Below are 18319 nucleotides of genomic sequence, written 5' to 3'. Positions count from 1 at the left end.
TTTAGCTCTTCCCCGCCCTCAACCCATTCCTGCTCCAAACTAGGAGACTCAGGGGAGGGGGATCTGTCACGCTTCTTGCCACCCTGCGGGATGGAGGCAATCAAGCCAGCAATCCTGTGGTCTAACCCGGCTAGGGCCGAGGACAGTTCAAATTTGGTGATGAAGGGTAAAGCAGCAGCGTTGACTGTAGGCACCATACCAGACAGGCGCAGCAGTTTAGATTGCCCGGAAGCCTGTGGTCTTTCAGGGGATACAACACTAGGGATATGACTAAGTTCATCAGGAGCTACTGACAACATACAGTAGGTGTGCCCTTTTCTGTAGTGTTAGTCCCGCTCCTCTTTTTTGAAGACAATTACAAGCCACAAAAAGTGAGTACCTGGGTATTATTAACACACCTCAGAAGGGAGACCCTTTAATAGGGCTCACCAAGCCCCTATGCAACAATCCTGCTAAGTATCTTAGCCTGCCAAGCAACACCTGGTGACTCACGTGACCCGGGTAAGGAGAAATGAACCACTGCAAATGCCTGGTTCAGAGCCTGCTTTGTGTCCCACAGCTGCCTTCTGAAAGCACTTCATGCTTGGCATACACAGCTTTAAATAAGCTGGCTGTGCGTCGGGGCGTTCTGCGCATGCGTGCGCTGTCCCAGCAAATGGGCACGGCTGTATTCGCATATGACGCAAACCTCAGTGCGCCCAGCTCCGAGTGCACACAATGCCTATGGCAAAGCCGCGTGCGCCATGGCCGCCAAACAAACTGCTGAGCACAGAAGCGCTCTTGCAAATGCACGTGCTCCATGGTGAACCAAGGCGAAATGGTGCACCCCCGTAAAGGTAAAAAAAGCCAGACACAAGCAAAAAAAAAAAAAAAAAGGTACACTTTGCAAACATCCACAGCTAGCCCAAAACGCCCCCGTATTGTCACCGCACACAGGTGTCCAGCCTCTAGCTAGCTTGACTGATTGTTACAATCACTGGAACACCCCACAATAAGTAAATAAAGGGGTTTCACTTACCTGTCCAGGTGCAGGGCAGCTTAGTAAACTAAGAGTCCAATCTTCATCCATCACGGTGGGTTCTTGTCACTTGAGGACCTTCAAGGACTGGGTACCCTTTTCATGTTTAGGGTCCACTTCCTTGGACCTGTACAGCAGCCTGCAGGAATACCTTAGCGCTATGGTGTCCAGGATTCCACTTCGCAGGGTCCAGCGCCCAGAGGTCGCGTTACAGGCAAAACCTTACAGGATCTTGAGTCTTCTTTGGGAGACTCAGGTACTATTTATCTAAGCATATAGAGCCTGTGTCAAATGGATCTGATCAGTCAATCCCTTGATTAATTTAAGAACCATTTGTGGGACTAGAGATCTGGAGCTCAGAGCGCTCAAACGTACCCATCCACCTTGCAGACACTGGCAAAAAAAAACTGATGTACTTCCTGTACGGGAGGGGTTATATAGGGGATCACTTCCTGTCTAAGACTTTGTCTACAAGTGTCTATTCACCTGGAGATGGCGTATAACCCAGTAGGTAATATTAGCTTAACTCTGTGTCCCACGATGTATGAAAAATAAATCCTTTTCTTGGAGTACATCATGGGACACAGAGCAGCCATTACTATCTGGGTTATACGCTACCTACTGGTGAATGGACACTGGCAGATGAAACAGAAAGTCCTCTCCTATATAACCCCTCCTACACAGGAAGTACCTCAGTTTTGTAGCAAGCAATAAACTTCCCAGACAAGAGGGGAGGGACCTCTGTGTCCCGTGATGTACTCCAAGAAAAGTATTTTACAGGTAAGCCGTAGGAAAAATCCTATTTTATTTAATCATACATCATGGGACACAGAGCAGCCATTACAATCTGGGACATCCCAAAGCAATGCCCTTAAGAGGAGGGAGACACCATCGCAGAAACTGCCACTATTACGGTTTGTAATGCGCTGAGGCCAAAGGCAGCATCCTCCATTTTCTTGACATTCACCTGGTAAAAACCCTGTGGATGTATAAACCAAAGACCAACCAGTGGTCTTGCACACCTGGGTCACTGACACCTGATGGGGAATGGCCCAAGATACTCCCCCACACTTGATAGGGAATCTCTCCCCAGAAAAAAAATTGGATTTTGCCCTTTAAACCATAGGCATCATTGAAAAACTGGCAGATCCACTGCTAAATATTTGACCTGGATACCACCTGCCCTTCCTGGGCTCTTCTGGCAGCACAAACCATCATTCCTGACCTGAGCCGACAACTCAAGTAGATCCTGAGTGCCTGAACTACCTCTAGAGTATGTAGCGATCTTTCTCCTGTCCACTGTGGATTAGGAGAAAAATAAAAGGCAAGACACTGTCCTGATTCAAGTGAAAACTAGAAACCACTCTAGGCAATAAAGATGGATGAGAACACAACATCACCCTATCCTGATGAGAGACCAAGAACGGCTCCTTGCATGAAAGGGCCGCCAGCTCTGACACTCTACTTAGTGAAGTGATAGAAACCAAGGAAGCTATCTTCTGAGATAAGGGACTAACAGTCTCCCATTGGTTAGAAAAAAAAAAAAAGACAGTCAAGAGCAAATTCCAGTCCCAAGGACAGAAGAGTTGCCAAACATGCGGGACTGTCTACGTTACATGCCGTATTAGGTATGAATCAAGGAGTGAGAACAATGGCCTCAGGAAAAAATGGATAGGGATGAACTCTAACCCTTAACAGTATTTAAGGCCAATCTCTACTGATTAGGGAAAGAAAAGAAAATTTCCCACTCACATATTTCTGTGGGTATCACTTCCTGGCTTCCCCCAGGCAAAAAAATATTTCCAAGCCCTGTAATTGAAGTTCCCTGAAGTTGGCTTCCAGGGCTCAACAGTGCTGAGATACAGGACTCAAGACCATTAGGTCCCACTGGACTGGGGGTGACCAAGGATCGACCTTCACAAAAGATGTGGGAGAAGTCGAAACAGAGGGAAAGCGTCAAACTGGTCTCTAAGGTGTTACCAGTGCATCTGCCCCTATTGCCGGTGGGACTTCCGTCCCGGACACAACCTGTTCCCACTTGTTGTAGAACTTGGAATCTAGTAGATCCACCTGCAGATTTCCCCCTGCCATTGTTCTATGCCTGGAATATGTACTAGTAATAGAGACAGCACTTGTATTGTCTCAGACAGAATGTGGTTCACCTTTCTGAGCCGCATGACTCCTGGTTCCACCCTGGTGGTAGATATATATGCCCCTGCAGAGGCATTTACGGATTAAACCTACAACTGGTTTGTCCCCACATCCAGAGCAAGGCGTACTAGCCCAAGTTCCAAGTTATTGATGGGCAGTATTTTCTCCTGTGGAGACCAAGTCCACTGAACTATAGCCACCTTCAAACCAACTGGAGAAGCTGGCATCAGTGGTTATTATCTTCCCAATCCCTTCTCCAGATTTCAAACCATCAACCACCAATTTTAGCTTTGCCATACCCCAGGAACAAAGCCCTCTGGCAATCCAATGCCTGGATCCTCATTTTTCAGACAGAGAGAACGATCCTCTACAAAAGACCTGGAGTAGGACTGTACGTAGGGAACGTGCCTTGACCTAGATACAACTTCCTCCTGCAGAAACGTATCAAAGGAAAATCTGGAAAAGACTGCTTCCTAAACAAAGATTATTGAGGTATACTGAGATTGGCATCCCCTACGTTTTCAGCAAGTCCAGCACTGGGGCTGGGAGCTTTGTGAACCCTCTGAGCTGTGGTCAGCCCGAAAAGCACAGTCACAAAATAAAAAAGATGACTTTGCACTGCAATTGCAAAAACCCTTAATGAACCTGTAAAAAAGTGGCACATGAAGATATGCATCATTGATGACTATGGACCCCAAAATCTACCTCTCGTGTCCCTGTATACATGCGTTTAAACAAACATGTATCTATGCCAATATGTGTTTATGCAAACTTGCATATCTATGCAATGTGCAAATACATCTATGCACACACATCTATATAACACGTGCCTATGAAAACCTGCGTCTACGCAACACGCGTTGTGTTTATTCAAGCAAGCCCATCCAGAACCATCCAGACTTTCAAGTATGCTCCAAAAGCACATATCTCACATCCATGACCATCATCTTACAGACACTGGTGAAAAAAAACTGAGGTACTTCCTGTGTAGGAGGCGTTATATAGGGGAGGACTTCTTGTTTGATTGATCTGCCAGTGCCCATTCACCAGTAGGTGGCGTATAGCCCAGATAGTAAGGGCTGCTCTGTGTCCCATGATATACGATAAAGAAAATATTATAATATACTGAACAAACCAGTGTCTGTTAGAATGTGGCTAATTAATGTAAACTAAAATTGTGAGTCCCGTTCTTAAACTCTGATACATTGATTCTTAATTTAAAAATAGGAGACTACTGAAACTACAGCACCACCAAATATAAAGATTTTGTCAGTAGGTCAGTTCTGTCCCTTATGCGCATTTATGACAAAGAAAAAAATGGAATCCCATAGGTACAAATTAAAAATACGTTTCACCCCCTTGTAGCTTCAAAGTCAGTGGCAAGCGCTGTAAGCCTTCTGATACCAGATATGCTCTAGGCCAATGTTCCTCAACTCCAGTCCTCAAGCACCCCCAACAGGTCATGTTTTCAGGCTCTACATTATTTTGCACAGGTGAGTTGCTCAGTTTCACTGCCTTAGTAATTACCACAGCCGTTTCATCTGAGGGAAATCCTTCAAACATGACCTGTTGGGGGTACTTGAGGACTGGAGTTGAGAAATATTGCTCTAGGCTACTAAAGCCCTCTGACAAACCTGGCACCACAAAAGACAAGGGTGTGTTAGCATTTCAATAATCTTTAGTAGTGGCTTGTACATTTTTGTATTACTTTTTAACAACAGTTTGCTTTTGTGGGATTTTTACAAATATCTCCTTTTCTGTGTATCTTTTAGGAACAAATAATTGTCCATTTTGAGCAACTCTGGGCAGATACGATCTCCAACAATATGAGCAGCCCTCTCTTCGGAATACAGAATATAAATACACTATAAGTAGAGTAGATGGCAAGTTACGCACCAATATCACCTAGTGTATTTATACAGTTAATAGAGCAGATTTGCTTTATTCTAAGATTTACGATGTTAACCAAATAAAGAGTATTGAGGGTAGGAGAAGCGTGCAGAGGGTATGACAGCAGCAGTATGTGTAGGAGAAGAAAGCAGAGGGAATGACAGCAGCAGTATGTGCAGGAGAAGAATGCAGAGGGTATAACAGCAGCGGTATGTGTAGAAAAAGAATGCAGAGGGAATGACAGCAGCAGTATGTGCAAGAGAAGAATGCAGAGGGTATGACAGCAGCAGTATGTGCATGAGAAGAGTGCTGAGGATATGACAGCAGCAGTATGTGCAGGAGAGGAGTGCAGGGGGTATGACAGTAGCAGAATGTGCAGGAGAAGAAAACAGAGGGTGAGGCTATGACACCAGCAGTATAGGTAGGAGATGAGTATGTAAGGTATGGCAGCAGCAGTGTGTGTAGGAGTGGAGTTATTATTATTATTTTTTTGCTGAGAGGTACTCTTTATGGAGACATCGGAGATGTGAAGTGATAGGTGATGGCTGAATGGCAGTTCACTGATCTCCTCCTGCTTGGAATTCTTATTGACTGTAAAGGCGAGAGCCCAGTGTTGGACATAGCTCTGTAATGTGTAATGTTTTTTTTTTTGAAGTGGGCAGAGTAGTGGCTTTCAGGAAACATAAAGCAGTACGTCCTGGAGCTTCAAGAGCCAACCTTACATATGCGGCTGCTGTGGTAAAGATGTCGAATGTTGGGCACCAGCATGATAGACAATTTCTCTACCACTTCTTATGCTTGGCCTAGTTTTTGCATAAAGTGTAGGAAACTTTTCACTTCCACTGTTGACACTGTCTGCCTGTTTACCCTCAGGGGAGTGGAAGCTCTGAAAAAAATGTATCAAAGAGGAGTGCGGTGGGAGAGAATGTACTGGTTGGGAAGGGATATAGCCTAGTACGAGTTAGTTTTTTGTAGTTTAACCCAGCGGACTGAATGAAATACAAGAAATTGAAGATCTTGGAAGGAACCGCTATACTAACTATGCATAGTAGTACAGCGATCTCCTTCACTGAACTATTGTGTTCTGATAGGGGGGCGGCCCCTCCACTAGAGCACACTGTCCAACCAATAGCTGAGAGCGCTGATCGGATGCCGATCAGCAGACCTTTTTCAGTCATGCCCCTTCGACAGAAGCCAGATGAACAGCTGGCTTCTGTCGGACCGGCTGCCTTACACACGGGCCGAATGTCAGCCGGTTTTTATTGAACAGGTAGATGCCACCTGATATTCGGCCCATGTGTATTGCCCTTAAGACTGAATGGGGACATTAGCTGGGAGCAGAGTGGTCTAAAAGGGGGTGCATTGTCCTGGAGCAGTGAGGTAGTGGCAGAGGAAGTACAGCAAGCATCCAGGACAGTAATGAGTTGGAGGGGATGACTGATCTGGGGTTTGCACGGTACTTTTGTAATTGGCCTAGAAAGCAGAAGTAGTGAGTGATGGAAGAGGAATAAGGCAGAGAAATCAATAACGGGAGCAGAATCTCTCACTCAGAGGGCAGATGAGCCTGGAGGGAGCCCACCCCTCCTTAAAGGCTGCAGATAATACTTAAAAACTAAACCCCTGTTTTCAATGCATATTATTAAACAGGATAATTTGGTCGGTTGCAGACTGGTCGGTAAGTTGAGCTGGGAATTTTCTTGGATTTTGTCTGTGTGCCTGGATGACTGCACTCTATGCACAGGAATGGCTGCTGCCTGACACCCAGAAGAAGCCAAGTAGAAGATGCCGGAGCTGGTGAGGGACTTCTTACCATTAAAGGGAGGTAAGTATCACAGAGATTAGCTTTCCTTTAAAACCTAGCTCATGTAATCACTGTTTAAAGTTACAAAAACTCCTTCTTTGCTTGGGGATAAAGATAACTAAGTTAAGATATTAACTAAGTGTATCAAAATCTGAGTAGTGTAAGCACCTCTGTTAATGTTCAGATGTTTACCTCAACCCGCTAACTGACACTTTTGCTGGACCGCAGGGCCTGGTACAGTTAGTGGAAAAATAACAGACTTATGGGCAGGATAACCAGGATAACCAGGTAATACAACTATATTACAAGGGGACTCAGAAAAACAAAGACTGCTGGTGTTAATGCTACTGACAGACTGTTTCAATAATGTCATTTTCGATTGCATCTAAAATGCCTAAACCTGGTCATATCGGAGCAGAAAAAATTATGCAGATTGTCAGTAGAGGGCACTCTAGTTTTTGTTTTATCCAAGCGAGGTTTTTTGTTATTTCATAAATTGTTGGAAGGAAGAACAGTTTTTATATCAATAATAACCACTAAATTATCCTTTTGTTTCCTGCATAATGCATACAGAAAGTAAATGGGAGTAAATGACTAGTTTGTACTGGCAATAACAAGTGTTCTTTTTAATACAACTAGACAAATAAAGCTTCCTATTTTTTTTTTAAATAAAATTGCAGATAGAAATGAGTAGTAGCACATTCATTTTGTTACCCATTACTAAAACAAAAAGCTATTTTACCTTTAAAGCATTCAACACCGTGGCACCTTCAAACTTCTCATTTGGAGTGTGAGGGGAGGTTTTTCCTCTGTATCCATCTCCTGCCATAGTTATCATCTGAAAACACAGTTAAACTAAGCAGTTGTACAAAGTAATGCATGCTATTGAGCACAGCTGAACATTTCAACTAACAACGCTAAATTAATAGGCTTAGGCAGTCTACTATATAGGGCATATACCAATGCATCTAGATATTCTATATAGTACATAGGTGTCCATTTATGAAGCAGTGATATCTATTCACTGCTTCATTCTCAGGCATTCACAGTGAAGATCTTTCTCCTCTGTATGCCAGTTTATGAAGCTTTGTAGATCGCTTCACCTTTGGAGGAGTGAAGTGATCTACAAATGCTTCCAACAGTGGAGAACGGCCCTGATACTGGAATCTCGTGAGACTTTACAAGATTACAGTAACAAAAATTCACAGAAACACAGAGATGTCAGTTTATTAAGCGGTGATAAATGATCACTGTTCAGTACACGGACAGACGGCATGGATTAATGTTAATAAAATAACGAGTCCCCCTATATTATATACATATGTATACACACGCACACACATTATATATATATATATATATATATATATATACATATACACATATATGTATATATATATATATATATACACATAAATATGACATGGGGACATGCTTATAGTGTTGGGGGGTCTGAACGGGGCATAAGGAAGTTAAAAATCTTCCTCTTTCCCCCTCAGATCCCCCGGATTCTCTCTTCACTCCCCGATTCTCCATCTCTGAGCTGCTGAATTGGGGAGTGTGAATTCTGACACAGATCGCCAGTGAAGCGCTGAGATCACCGCTTCATAAACTGGCCGTTACTGAGTCAGTCAATGAGGATTCTCCATGTGTAGAGATAATCGGCAGGAGAACAAGTTCAAACATGTTCTCCCCCGATTATTACTGTTTCATAAACTGTTTATGGACTGTGATCAGCGGTGATCCTCGGGATCACTGCTTCATAAACGGACACCATAGTCAGATATGATCATAGGATTTTTGATTACTACTTTGGAGGCAGCTTCACAATGATCTGTTGCACTTTGGTCGCAGCACGGTGTACCTGTGGTTTTCTGTCAAGTTAGCTGCGCTTTCCCATAAATGTCTATCATTTTACATGTTTTTGATGCATTTTCCTGCATTCAGGACTTTTGGTGAGATTTGAGAAAGTGCACTGCAGGATATAATAGAAGTCTATGGGAAAGCCCAGCTGACCCAAACAAAACTTCAAGCATGCTGTTCTGCACCTGTGCTGGGGCCAAAGTGCAGCAGGGGCAGTGTGAAAGCACCCTAAAAGACATGATACTAAGACCCCATTACACACTATTAGATTTTCTGCAGATTTTTGTCTTCAGATTTACAAAAACCATGTAAGGGCCTGCCTGATTGCATACAAATTGAAACTCTTAAGGTTTGACCTCATATTAGATGGCTTTGGTAAATCTGAAGAGAAAAATCTGCAGAAAATCTAATAGTGTTTATGGGGTCTTAGTCTGGAGGTTAGACAATTTAGCATTCTCAAAATGCAATTTTCAATTAACGTAACAACTTTTCTTTCACATTTTGTGTAATGCCCTGTACACATGGTCGGATTTTCCGACGGAAAATGTGTGATAGGACCTTGTCGGAAAATCAGACCGTGTGTGGGCTCCATCACACATTTTCCATCGGAATTTCCGACACACAAAGTTTGAGAGCAGGCTATAAAATTTTCCGACAACAAAATTCGTTGTCGGAAATTCCGATCATGTGTACACAAATCCGACGCACAAAGTGCCACGTATGCTCAGAATAAATTAAGAGACGAAAGCTATTGGCTACTGCCCCGTTTATAGACCCGACGTACGTGTTTTGCGTCACCACGTTCAGAAGGATCGGCTTTTCCGACAACTTTGTGTGACTGTGTGTATGCAAGACAAGTTTGAGCCAACATCCGTCGGAAAAAATACATGGATTTTGTTGTCGGAATGTCCAATCAATGTCCGACCATGTGTACAGGGCATTAGAATTTTTTTTTACATTATTCTTACATCAATTAGATTACATTATATTGCTTACAATAACTTGAGGCTGCATGCACACAGGCTGATTACAATACTTCTATCTACGCTGAATCTTTCCTTCAGTAGCTGACAGAAAAATCCAATGTAAAAAATGGCACATATTTCTGCGCATATATGCTCATATGGAGTTTAGGAAAATATGCATTTAAACTCATTCAATTGGCTGGAATATTCATTTATTCTTGGATACATTTACATGCAAGCATGTGTCTTTATGTGCGTAAATTATGCCACCTTTTTATGCCCCTGAAAGCTGCTCTAAAATAAAATCTAAACAGCACAATAACAGAGCTGCAAGCAGAGGCATAACATAAAAAACAAAACAAAAAGCAGTGTTTTTTTTCTTACCATGTGCATGAGGCCTAATGCATCTGGTAAATACATATTGAAGAAGACAAGGCCGTTTGACTGAAACATGGCAGCGGAATGTAATCATACAGACCTAAAGCATAACCTAGGGGCAAAAACTGAAATTTTCCCTTCCCTCCCACTGCTCTGTTTATCCTATCAGCCATTATGACCAGACAGAAAGTAAAGAGAAACCCTTATTTTAGAGCTGCCATGAGAGCAATAGTTAAAGGAAAAAACTCCAATGTGTACACCTGTTTCTAAATAACTATTTTGTTTACTTTGAAAAGATTTTCTCTAATTTCCTGTTGTATCTCCAGAAAAGCAAGCTGAGTGAGCCTTATTAGGGTTTTAACACTTCCCTACTCTAAAAGAGACATAAAAAAAGACAAAATTGCAGAGATTCTGTGAATCAGAAGTGAATGTGCTGTGATTGCATGGAGTAGACCTGTCACACTGGTCCATTTTCCAATTCAGATACCCCTCTTGGGAATGGGACTATACAGGCACAAACTAAAGAGTGTTGACAATAAAAGATTTTGGTCATTTATTGGTACAGAAAGTTAAAAAGCATCCTATAATAGACATCCTGGAATACATATTGTTCACAGCGACTCACTATCTGAGAGGTTGTCCTGACCAGCTTTCTTCTTCTCAGATCCTCATAGCGTTCTATTAGCATCCATCAATTTTCTTATACAACACCAATATCAATGAAGCTTCTTGTTGTATGGCATTGATGGGAGATTTCAGCTGGTGGGCCCTTGTGGCTTGCGCCTCCCTCTGATAGTGGAATTGTTCATTGTGGTGGCATCAGCAACTATCCATGGTTTTATATGCAGCAGTTGATATTCTTTCATATATCTTTATTGTTAGGCAGTGTTTTCCTTCTACAGACACCTCTGAAGATGAGTCCTCAAAACGAGTCTGATGTCTTCATTTATATTACTTTGGGACTGTTCCCCTATAAATCGCTGTTCTTTTATCCCATTTCTGTATTATGTGTGTATACATACAGTATCTCACAAAAGTGAGTACACCCCTCACATTTTTGTAAATATTTTATTATTATTATTATTATTATTATTATACAGGATTTATATAGCGCCAACAGTTTGCGCAGCACTTTACAACATCGGGGAAGACAGTACAATTACAATACAATTCAAAACAGGAGGGACCAGAGGGTCCTGCTCGTTAGAGCTTACAATCTAGAAGGGAGGGTCAAGTGGAACAAAGGGGAGTAGCTGTGGGGGATGATCAGATGGACAAAATGAAAATACAGTAGTTAGGTGTGGGTAGGATAGGCTTCTCTGAAGAGGAGGTTTTTCAGGTTTTTCAGGGATCGTCTAAAAGCTAATAAAGTAGGAGATAGACAGACAGATTGGGGTAAGGAGTTCCATAGGCATGGAGAGGATCTGGAAAAGTCCTGGAGACGAGCATGGGAGGAGGTGATGAGAGAGCTAGAGAGCAGGAGGTCTTGAGAAGAACGAACAGAACGATTAGGTTGGTATTTTGAGACTAGGTCAGTGATGTAGCTGGGGGCAGAGTTGTGGATTGCTTTGTAGGTAGTTGTTAGTATTTTGAATTGAATTAGTTGGGTGAGCGGAAGCCAGTGGAGGGATTGACAGAGAGTAGTAGCAGAGACAGAGTGGTTGGTAAGGTGGATGAGTCTGGCAGCAGCATTCATGATGGACTGAAGGGGGTATAGAGTATGCAGAGGTAGGCCAATGAGGAGGGAGTTGCAGTAATCGAGGCGAGAGATGACCAGGGAGTGAATTAAGAGCTTTGTTGTGTCATTGGTTAGAAAGGGGCAAATTTTGGAGATGCTCCGGAGGTTGAGGCGGCAAGATTTGGACAGTGATTGGACATGGGGCTTAAAGGAGAGTTCAGAGTCCAGGACTACTCCTAGTACCTTGGCATGTTATTATTATATCTTTTCATGTGACAACACTGAAGAAATGACACTTTGCTACAATGTAAAATAGTGAGTGTACAACTTGTATAACAGTGTCAATTTGCTGTCCCCTCAAAATAACTCAACACACAGCCATTAATGTCTAAAGCACTGGCAACAAAAGTGAGTGCACCCCTAAGTGAAAATTTCCAAATTGTACCCAAAGTATCAATATTTTGTGTGGCCACCATTATTTTCCAGCACTGCTTTAACCCTCTTGGGCATGGCGTTCACCAGAGCTTCACAGGTTGCCACTAGAGTCCTCTTCCACTCCTCCATGACAGAGCTGGTGGAAGTTATAGACCTTGCGCTCCTCCACCTTCCGTTTGAGGATGCCCCGCAGATGCTCAATAGGGTTTAGGTCTAGAAACATGCTTGGCCAGTCCATTACCTTTACTCTCAGCTTCTTTAGCAAGGCAGTGATCATCTTGGAGGTATGTTTGGGGTCGTTATGTTGGAATACTGCCCTGCAGCCCAGTCTCTGAAGGGAGGGGATCATGCTTTGCTTCAGTATGTCACGGTACATGCTGGAATTAATGGTTGCCTCAATAAACTGCAGCTCCCCAGTGCCGGTAGCACTCATGTAGCCCCAGACCATGACACTCCTACCATCATGCTTGACTGTGGGCAAGACACACTTGTCTTTGTACTCACCTAGTTGCCGCCGCACATGCTTGACACCATCTGAACCAAATAAGTTTATCTTGGTCTTATCAGTCCACAGGACGTGGTTCCAGTAATCCACGTCCTAAGTCTGCTTGTCTTCAGCAAACTGTTTGCGGGCTCTTTCTTGTGCATCATCTTTAGAAGAGGCTTCCTTCTGGGACGACAGCCATACAGACCAATTTAATGCAGTGTGCAGCGTATGGTCTGAGCACTGACAGGCTGACCCCCCACCCCTTCAACCTCTGCAGCAATGCTGGCAGCACTCATACATCTATTTCCCAAAGACAACCTCAGGATATGATGCTGAGCACGTGTACTCAACTTTTTTGGTCAACCATGGCGAGGCCTGTTCTGAGTGGATCCTGTCCTGTTAAATCGCTGTATGGTCTTGGCCACTGTGCTGCAGCTCAGTTTCAGGGTCTTGGCAATCTTCTTATAGCCTAGGCCATCTTTATGTAACAATTCTTTTTTCGATTTTTCAGATCCTCAGAGAGCTCTTTGCCATGAGGTACTATGTTGAACTTCCAGTGACCAGTATGAGAGAGATAACACCAAATTTAACACACCTGCTCCCCATTCACTTTTTGTACCAATAAATGACCAAAATTCTTTATTGTTAACACTCTTTAGTTCGTGCCTTTATAGTCCTATTCCCAAGAGGGGTATTTGTTCTATGTATGTATTTAAGGGATGATGGCACACAGCATTATTTGACCAGCTCTATAGACTATATTTTCCAATTCAGCATCCAGGGTTCCTTAAATCCCAGGACGGACAGCCTTGCCCCACCCTGCCTGCCTTGTAAGCCTCACAATTGGCCCATTGCTGTGATAGTTATCCTCAGTAGCCAATAGTGAGGCTCAGGAGGTAAGAAGAGGCAAGGCTAAGCATTCAAACCAGAAAAAAAAAAAAGGTCAATACATGCATATCAAGACACACCAGGATTTGGGGTCTCTAGGATGCTGAACTAAAAATGGTTCTAACCTGTGGGCATCTAGAGGTAGCTGCCATGTGGAATAGTAGAGAATTGGGTACTTGTAAATTGTGGTACTTTGTAATTTACGTTTCCTTTAAGTTTGTCAACCAAGTGCTTAGGTTACTGACTACTCTTACAAAATAGAGATAACCTCTAGCGATCCATGGGTCAGACAGTATTTTCTGTTTTATATTAGAGCTGAAAAAAAAAAAACTAGCGTTGAACTCAATAAAAATATCAAAGCAGCACCCATGCTAAGTTGTGTGTTGTAAAGTATAGAAAGCTTTAAAACACTCTAATCTGAAACACTCAAGGCTTCTGAACGCGTTAAATTAAATGGTTTAGTATAGGCTTTAAAACAAACATAGATGTTTCATTCTGTTTTCCAGGAATCCTACAAGCAAATATTTTCAAACTTCCCTATTTCCAAGGATTATGCGGACAGGCCTTTCCTGTAATAAACAGCTATCATACCGTATTCATTATCAGTGTTATCATTACTGTTACTTTTGAATCGGCATAATTGTTTTGTAGCAGAATGTACACTTTGAAACAAAATGTATAAAAACACAAGACAACGAGTGCAAAGTGTTCACTTACACTGGCAACTCCCTGGAGCTCTTGACATTCCTCCTCTGAAATAACATTATCCAGCTGTACCCTCTGAGTGCCATTAAGGTACTCTGAATTGTGAACAAATTTTACTTCATCATACAGTAATGGTCCTCCTGAAATAAGCAACATTGTGAAGTATATTAAGAAACAGACATGATTTCCATTACACACATCAATAGACAATAATAAAGTACCAGGATGTAAACATTTTTTCCAATAAAATCAACAAACATAACACATATTAGATTCACTGTGTAACTTTTTCATATGAACACCAGAGGGCACTACACCTTCTAAACAGCATCACAGCACCTGAGTAGTGCATAGAAATAGATTGCATTAACTTAGCAATACACGTTCCGCTTCTGCTCTCTTAAAGGCCGCATAAAACCTAGAATACAATAGCAAATAAAGGCAACTAGTATACAGTATAAGGTTCCTGCAGTTCCTACAGTATAAGGTTCCTGCAGATAATAAAAAAATCTTAATTTTTTTTTTGTATAAACTTTATATTCCTCACACAAAGACTTTGATGAGCACTCCTCTGGCAAAAAACAGTCATATCAGTAAAACAAGAAAAAAAGATGATAGGTAATGGAGTGCACTGCTCATTTCAGAGGATATAGGTTCTTGCAGAGATAATTATATTGATAAATGTCCATAGTGTGAGAAGCAAAGCATTATTAAGTGCTGTGACAGAGGGAGGCTCTGTCACTGTAAGAATGTAGGAAAATGTGACACAGGAATATGATTCACATTATAGGCTAATGCGAGGTTCTGAACTATCATTTCTGAGTAGTGAAAGCTGTGTTTTTGGCTTTCTGCGGGTTCTGTTGTTTTGGATCCAAACATTCAATCCTGTGTCTGAGTTTTGCTAGACGCCTCCAACCTGGCTGTCTACACAGTAGTGGTAGTGTAGGATATCTCAGGGCTTCCAACTGGAGATAGCTCCCAACGTGGGAGATGGGAGGTCTCATCGGGGGATCAGAGGGCCAACCCAAAGGCCATGAGACAGAGGTCTCATTAAGGGGTCAGAGGGCCCAGCCGGAAGCCAAGAGCCAGAGGTTCTCAGTTCCAGGAATCTGGTCCCTTCCTATCGGAGTTTCGGGAGAACCCCAACCCATAGGCCAGAGGTGGGCCATGGAGCAGGGCACTGTGACAAAAGGCTAGAGAGCTAAGCGTTGCAGGAGAGCTGGACAACACAGTCAAAGGGACTGGTAACAGGAGCAGCAGTGCTGCCAACAAGTGAGTCAGGTGGCTCAGTATTTTCCTTTGTGCATATTGTGTGGAATAAACCCCTGTGTTGGCAACTGATGTACATGTAAACTTTCCGTTTATTGAATAAAAGTGGACTGCCATGCACTGAAATACAGGTTTGGAACTGCACAACTCATTGTAAATGCACCTACCGCTTGAGTTTAATCACCCCAATCCCACAATGCACATGATCTGAATCTGAGTCATGATCTGAATACACAGTAGTCAGTTGTACTTCCCACCTAATAGAAGACATTACTAAAATGTATAAAATACAAAAGTAATTTCATATTTAGTGTATCCGCCCCCCCCCCCCAGCTGGCTTCCACATAAATATGCTCACCCACCCAGCAAATCCAGTGTTGTGCTGTTGTGACCCTTTGCTCCATCACCACAAGTCAGGCTATGTGTCGCCATTTTCCTTTCTGACATCATCAGGAGCTTGTCTCTTCCACATACCACAACTGTCACTCACTAATCTTACAAAAATCTGATAAATGCTCCCTCCCTCTCTTAATGCCCAATCTGACTAACCTTTGTTAGAATAATCTGTTTACTTACTTATTCTCAGGCCACTCCTGTCACGCGATTCCCCCGGGTCAGCCAGCAGCGGCTGCAGAGGAGAGGAGAGAGTGCTTCACAACGACTGGTTATGCCTGAGGGTGGTGACATCATCCATGGGCTTCTATGGTCCACCTATTGTTGGAGCACCCTCCTCTCAACTGCAGCCACCATTGACTGTCATAGGGGAGCCAGATCATGTGACTGGACCGAAGTGACCTGAAAATAAGTAATGTAACCAGGCATGCTGTTACTGAGCTATGCAAGACCTTTTACATTTTACTTTCACACTGAGCCGCCCGTCCGTTCGCACTAAAGCGCTGCTCGTTTTAGTAGCGCCTTAGCGCTGTTTAAGCTTTTCGGCCACTAGCGGGGTGCTTTTTACCCCCAAAAAAGGGTAAAAAGTCCCATTTTTGCGGCGCTTTCAAAGCGCTTTTAAGGCACTTTGAAAGTGGAATGGATGGGCAGGGCGTTTTGGGAGTGCTAAATACACTGCTCCCATCAGCTTAAATAAAAGTAACTACTGTAATTACATGTCAGCATAAATAAAGGAGATTACCGTAATTACCTGTCGGCTTAAACGTTTGGCGACCAGCCGCCGCAGTTATACTGCTGAAGGTCGGCTCCACTGCGCAAATCGCCGTACCGGTACGGCAGTCCCTTTAACTGCTATAGCAGGCACACGCTCACGGCGAGTCGCCGGAGCCAATGGTCACCCACGATCGCTCCACAGAGAGCCAGAACGGGGATCTGTCAAAGTAAACAAACAGATCCCCGTTCTGTCTGGGGAGTAGAGAGAGATCATCTGTCCCTAGTGATCAGGAACAGCAATCTCTCTGTACTCACTGTCAGTCCACTCCCCCCACAGTTAGAAGCACCTCCCTAGGGAACACTTAACCCCTTGATCACCCCCTAGTGTTACCCCCTTCCCTGCCAGTGTCATTTATACAGTGATCAGTGGCTATTTTTAGCTCTGATCGCTGTATAAATGTCACTGGTCCCAAAAAAGGGTCAAAAGTGTCCGAACTGTCCGCTGCAAAGTCGCAGTCCTGCTAAAAATTGCTGATCACAGCCATTACTAGTAAAAAAAAAAAAATGCCATAAATATATCCCCTATTTTGTAGATGCTATAACATTTGCGTATACCAATCAATTTACGCTTATTGTGATTTTTACCAAAAATATGTAGAAGAATACATATTGCCCTAAACTGATGAAGAAATTAGTTTTATTTTTTTTTAGGATATTTATTATAGCAAAAAGTAAAAAATTACGTTTTTTTTTTTTTCAAAATTTCGCTTTTATTGTTTATAGCGCAAAAAATAAAAACCGCAGAGGTGATCAAATACCACCAAAAGAAAGTTCTATTTGTGGGGAAAAAAAGGACCTCAATTTTGTTTGGGTACAACATGGCATGACTGCGCAATTGTCAGTTGAGTTGGTGCAGTGCTGTATCGCAAAAAATGGCCTGGTCATTAAGAGGATAAATCATTATGGGGCGGAAGTGGTTAAATAAAGGGCACTACCGTAATTACCTGTAAGCTTAAATAAAGAGCACTCCCATAATTACTCATCAACTTGAATAAAGGGCACTACCGTAATTAGTTGTCAGCTTAAATAAATGGCACTACGGTAATTAGCCATCAGCTTAATTAAAGGGCACTACCGTAATTACTCGTCAGCTTAAATAAAGGGCACTGCCGCAATTAACCTTCAGCTTAAATAAAGGGCATTACCGTAATTACCCGTCAGCTTAAATAAAGGGCTCTACCATAATTACTCATCAGCTTAAATAAAGGGCATTACCGTAATTACTCAGCCTAAATAAAAGGCACTACCATAATTACTCATCAGCCTAAATAAAGGGCACTACCATAACTACCCGTCAGCTTAACCGCTTCTGGACCAGCTGGCTCCCCTGTGCGAAATCACGTTATTGTACGTGATCTCACGAAGTCTGGATAGCAGGCGAGCCCGCTGTACAGTGGGGGTGCCGATGCTTGTGGCCGACATTTGCGAAGACCGCCGGCACGAGCAATCGTGACCAGAAGAGACAGAACAGGGAGGAGTGTGTGTAAACACACACCTCCCTGTTCTGACAGGAGGCACAGATCGTGTGTTCCTATTAGCTAGGGACCACAATCTGTCACTTCCTGTAGTTAATCTCTCCCCCTTCAGTTAGAATCACCTCCCTAGGGAAAACTGTTAACCCCTT

At 43.0% G+C, this 18319-nt stretch overlaps 1 protein-coding gene across 2 annotated transcripts in view; it reads right to left on the bottom strand.

The window, feature by feature from the left end:
- The window catches only part of P3H2 (prolyl 3-hydroxylase 2), a 292787-nt gene that overhangs the window by 22192 nt on the left and 252276 nt on the right, over positions 1 to 18319 (bottom strand). For both annotated transcript variants that reach the window (XM_073626398.1, XM_073626399.1), the window contains 2 exons: positions 14272 to 14399; positions 7603 to 7698 (listed from right to left, as the gene is read on the bottom strand). In XM_073626398.1, coding sequence (XP_073482499.1) covers positions 7603 to 7698; positions 14272 to 14399 — 224 coding nt within the window. The remainder of the gene's footprint in view (positions 1 to 7602; positions 7699 to 14271; positions 14400 to 18319) is intronic.

The sequence above is a fragment of the Aquarana catesbeiana genome, linkage group LG04 (genome assembly GCF_042186555.1).
Source record: "Aquarana catesbeiana isolate 2022-GZ linkage group LG04, ASM4218655v1, whole genome shotgun sequence".
NCBI classification, from domain to species: Eukaryota; Metazoa; Chordata; class Amphibia; order Anura; family Ranidae; genus Aquarana; species Aquarana catesbeiana.
This window is presented reverse-complemented; position numbering and strand designations above follow the sequence as displayed.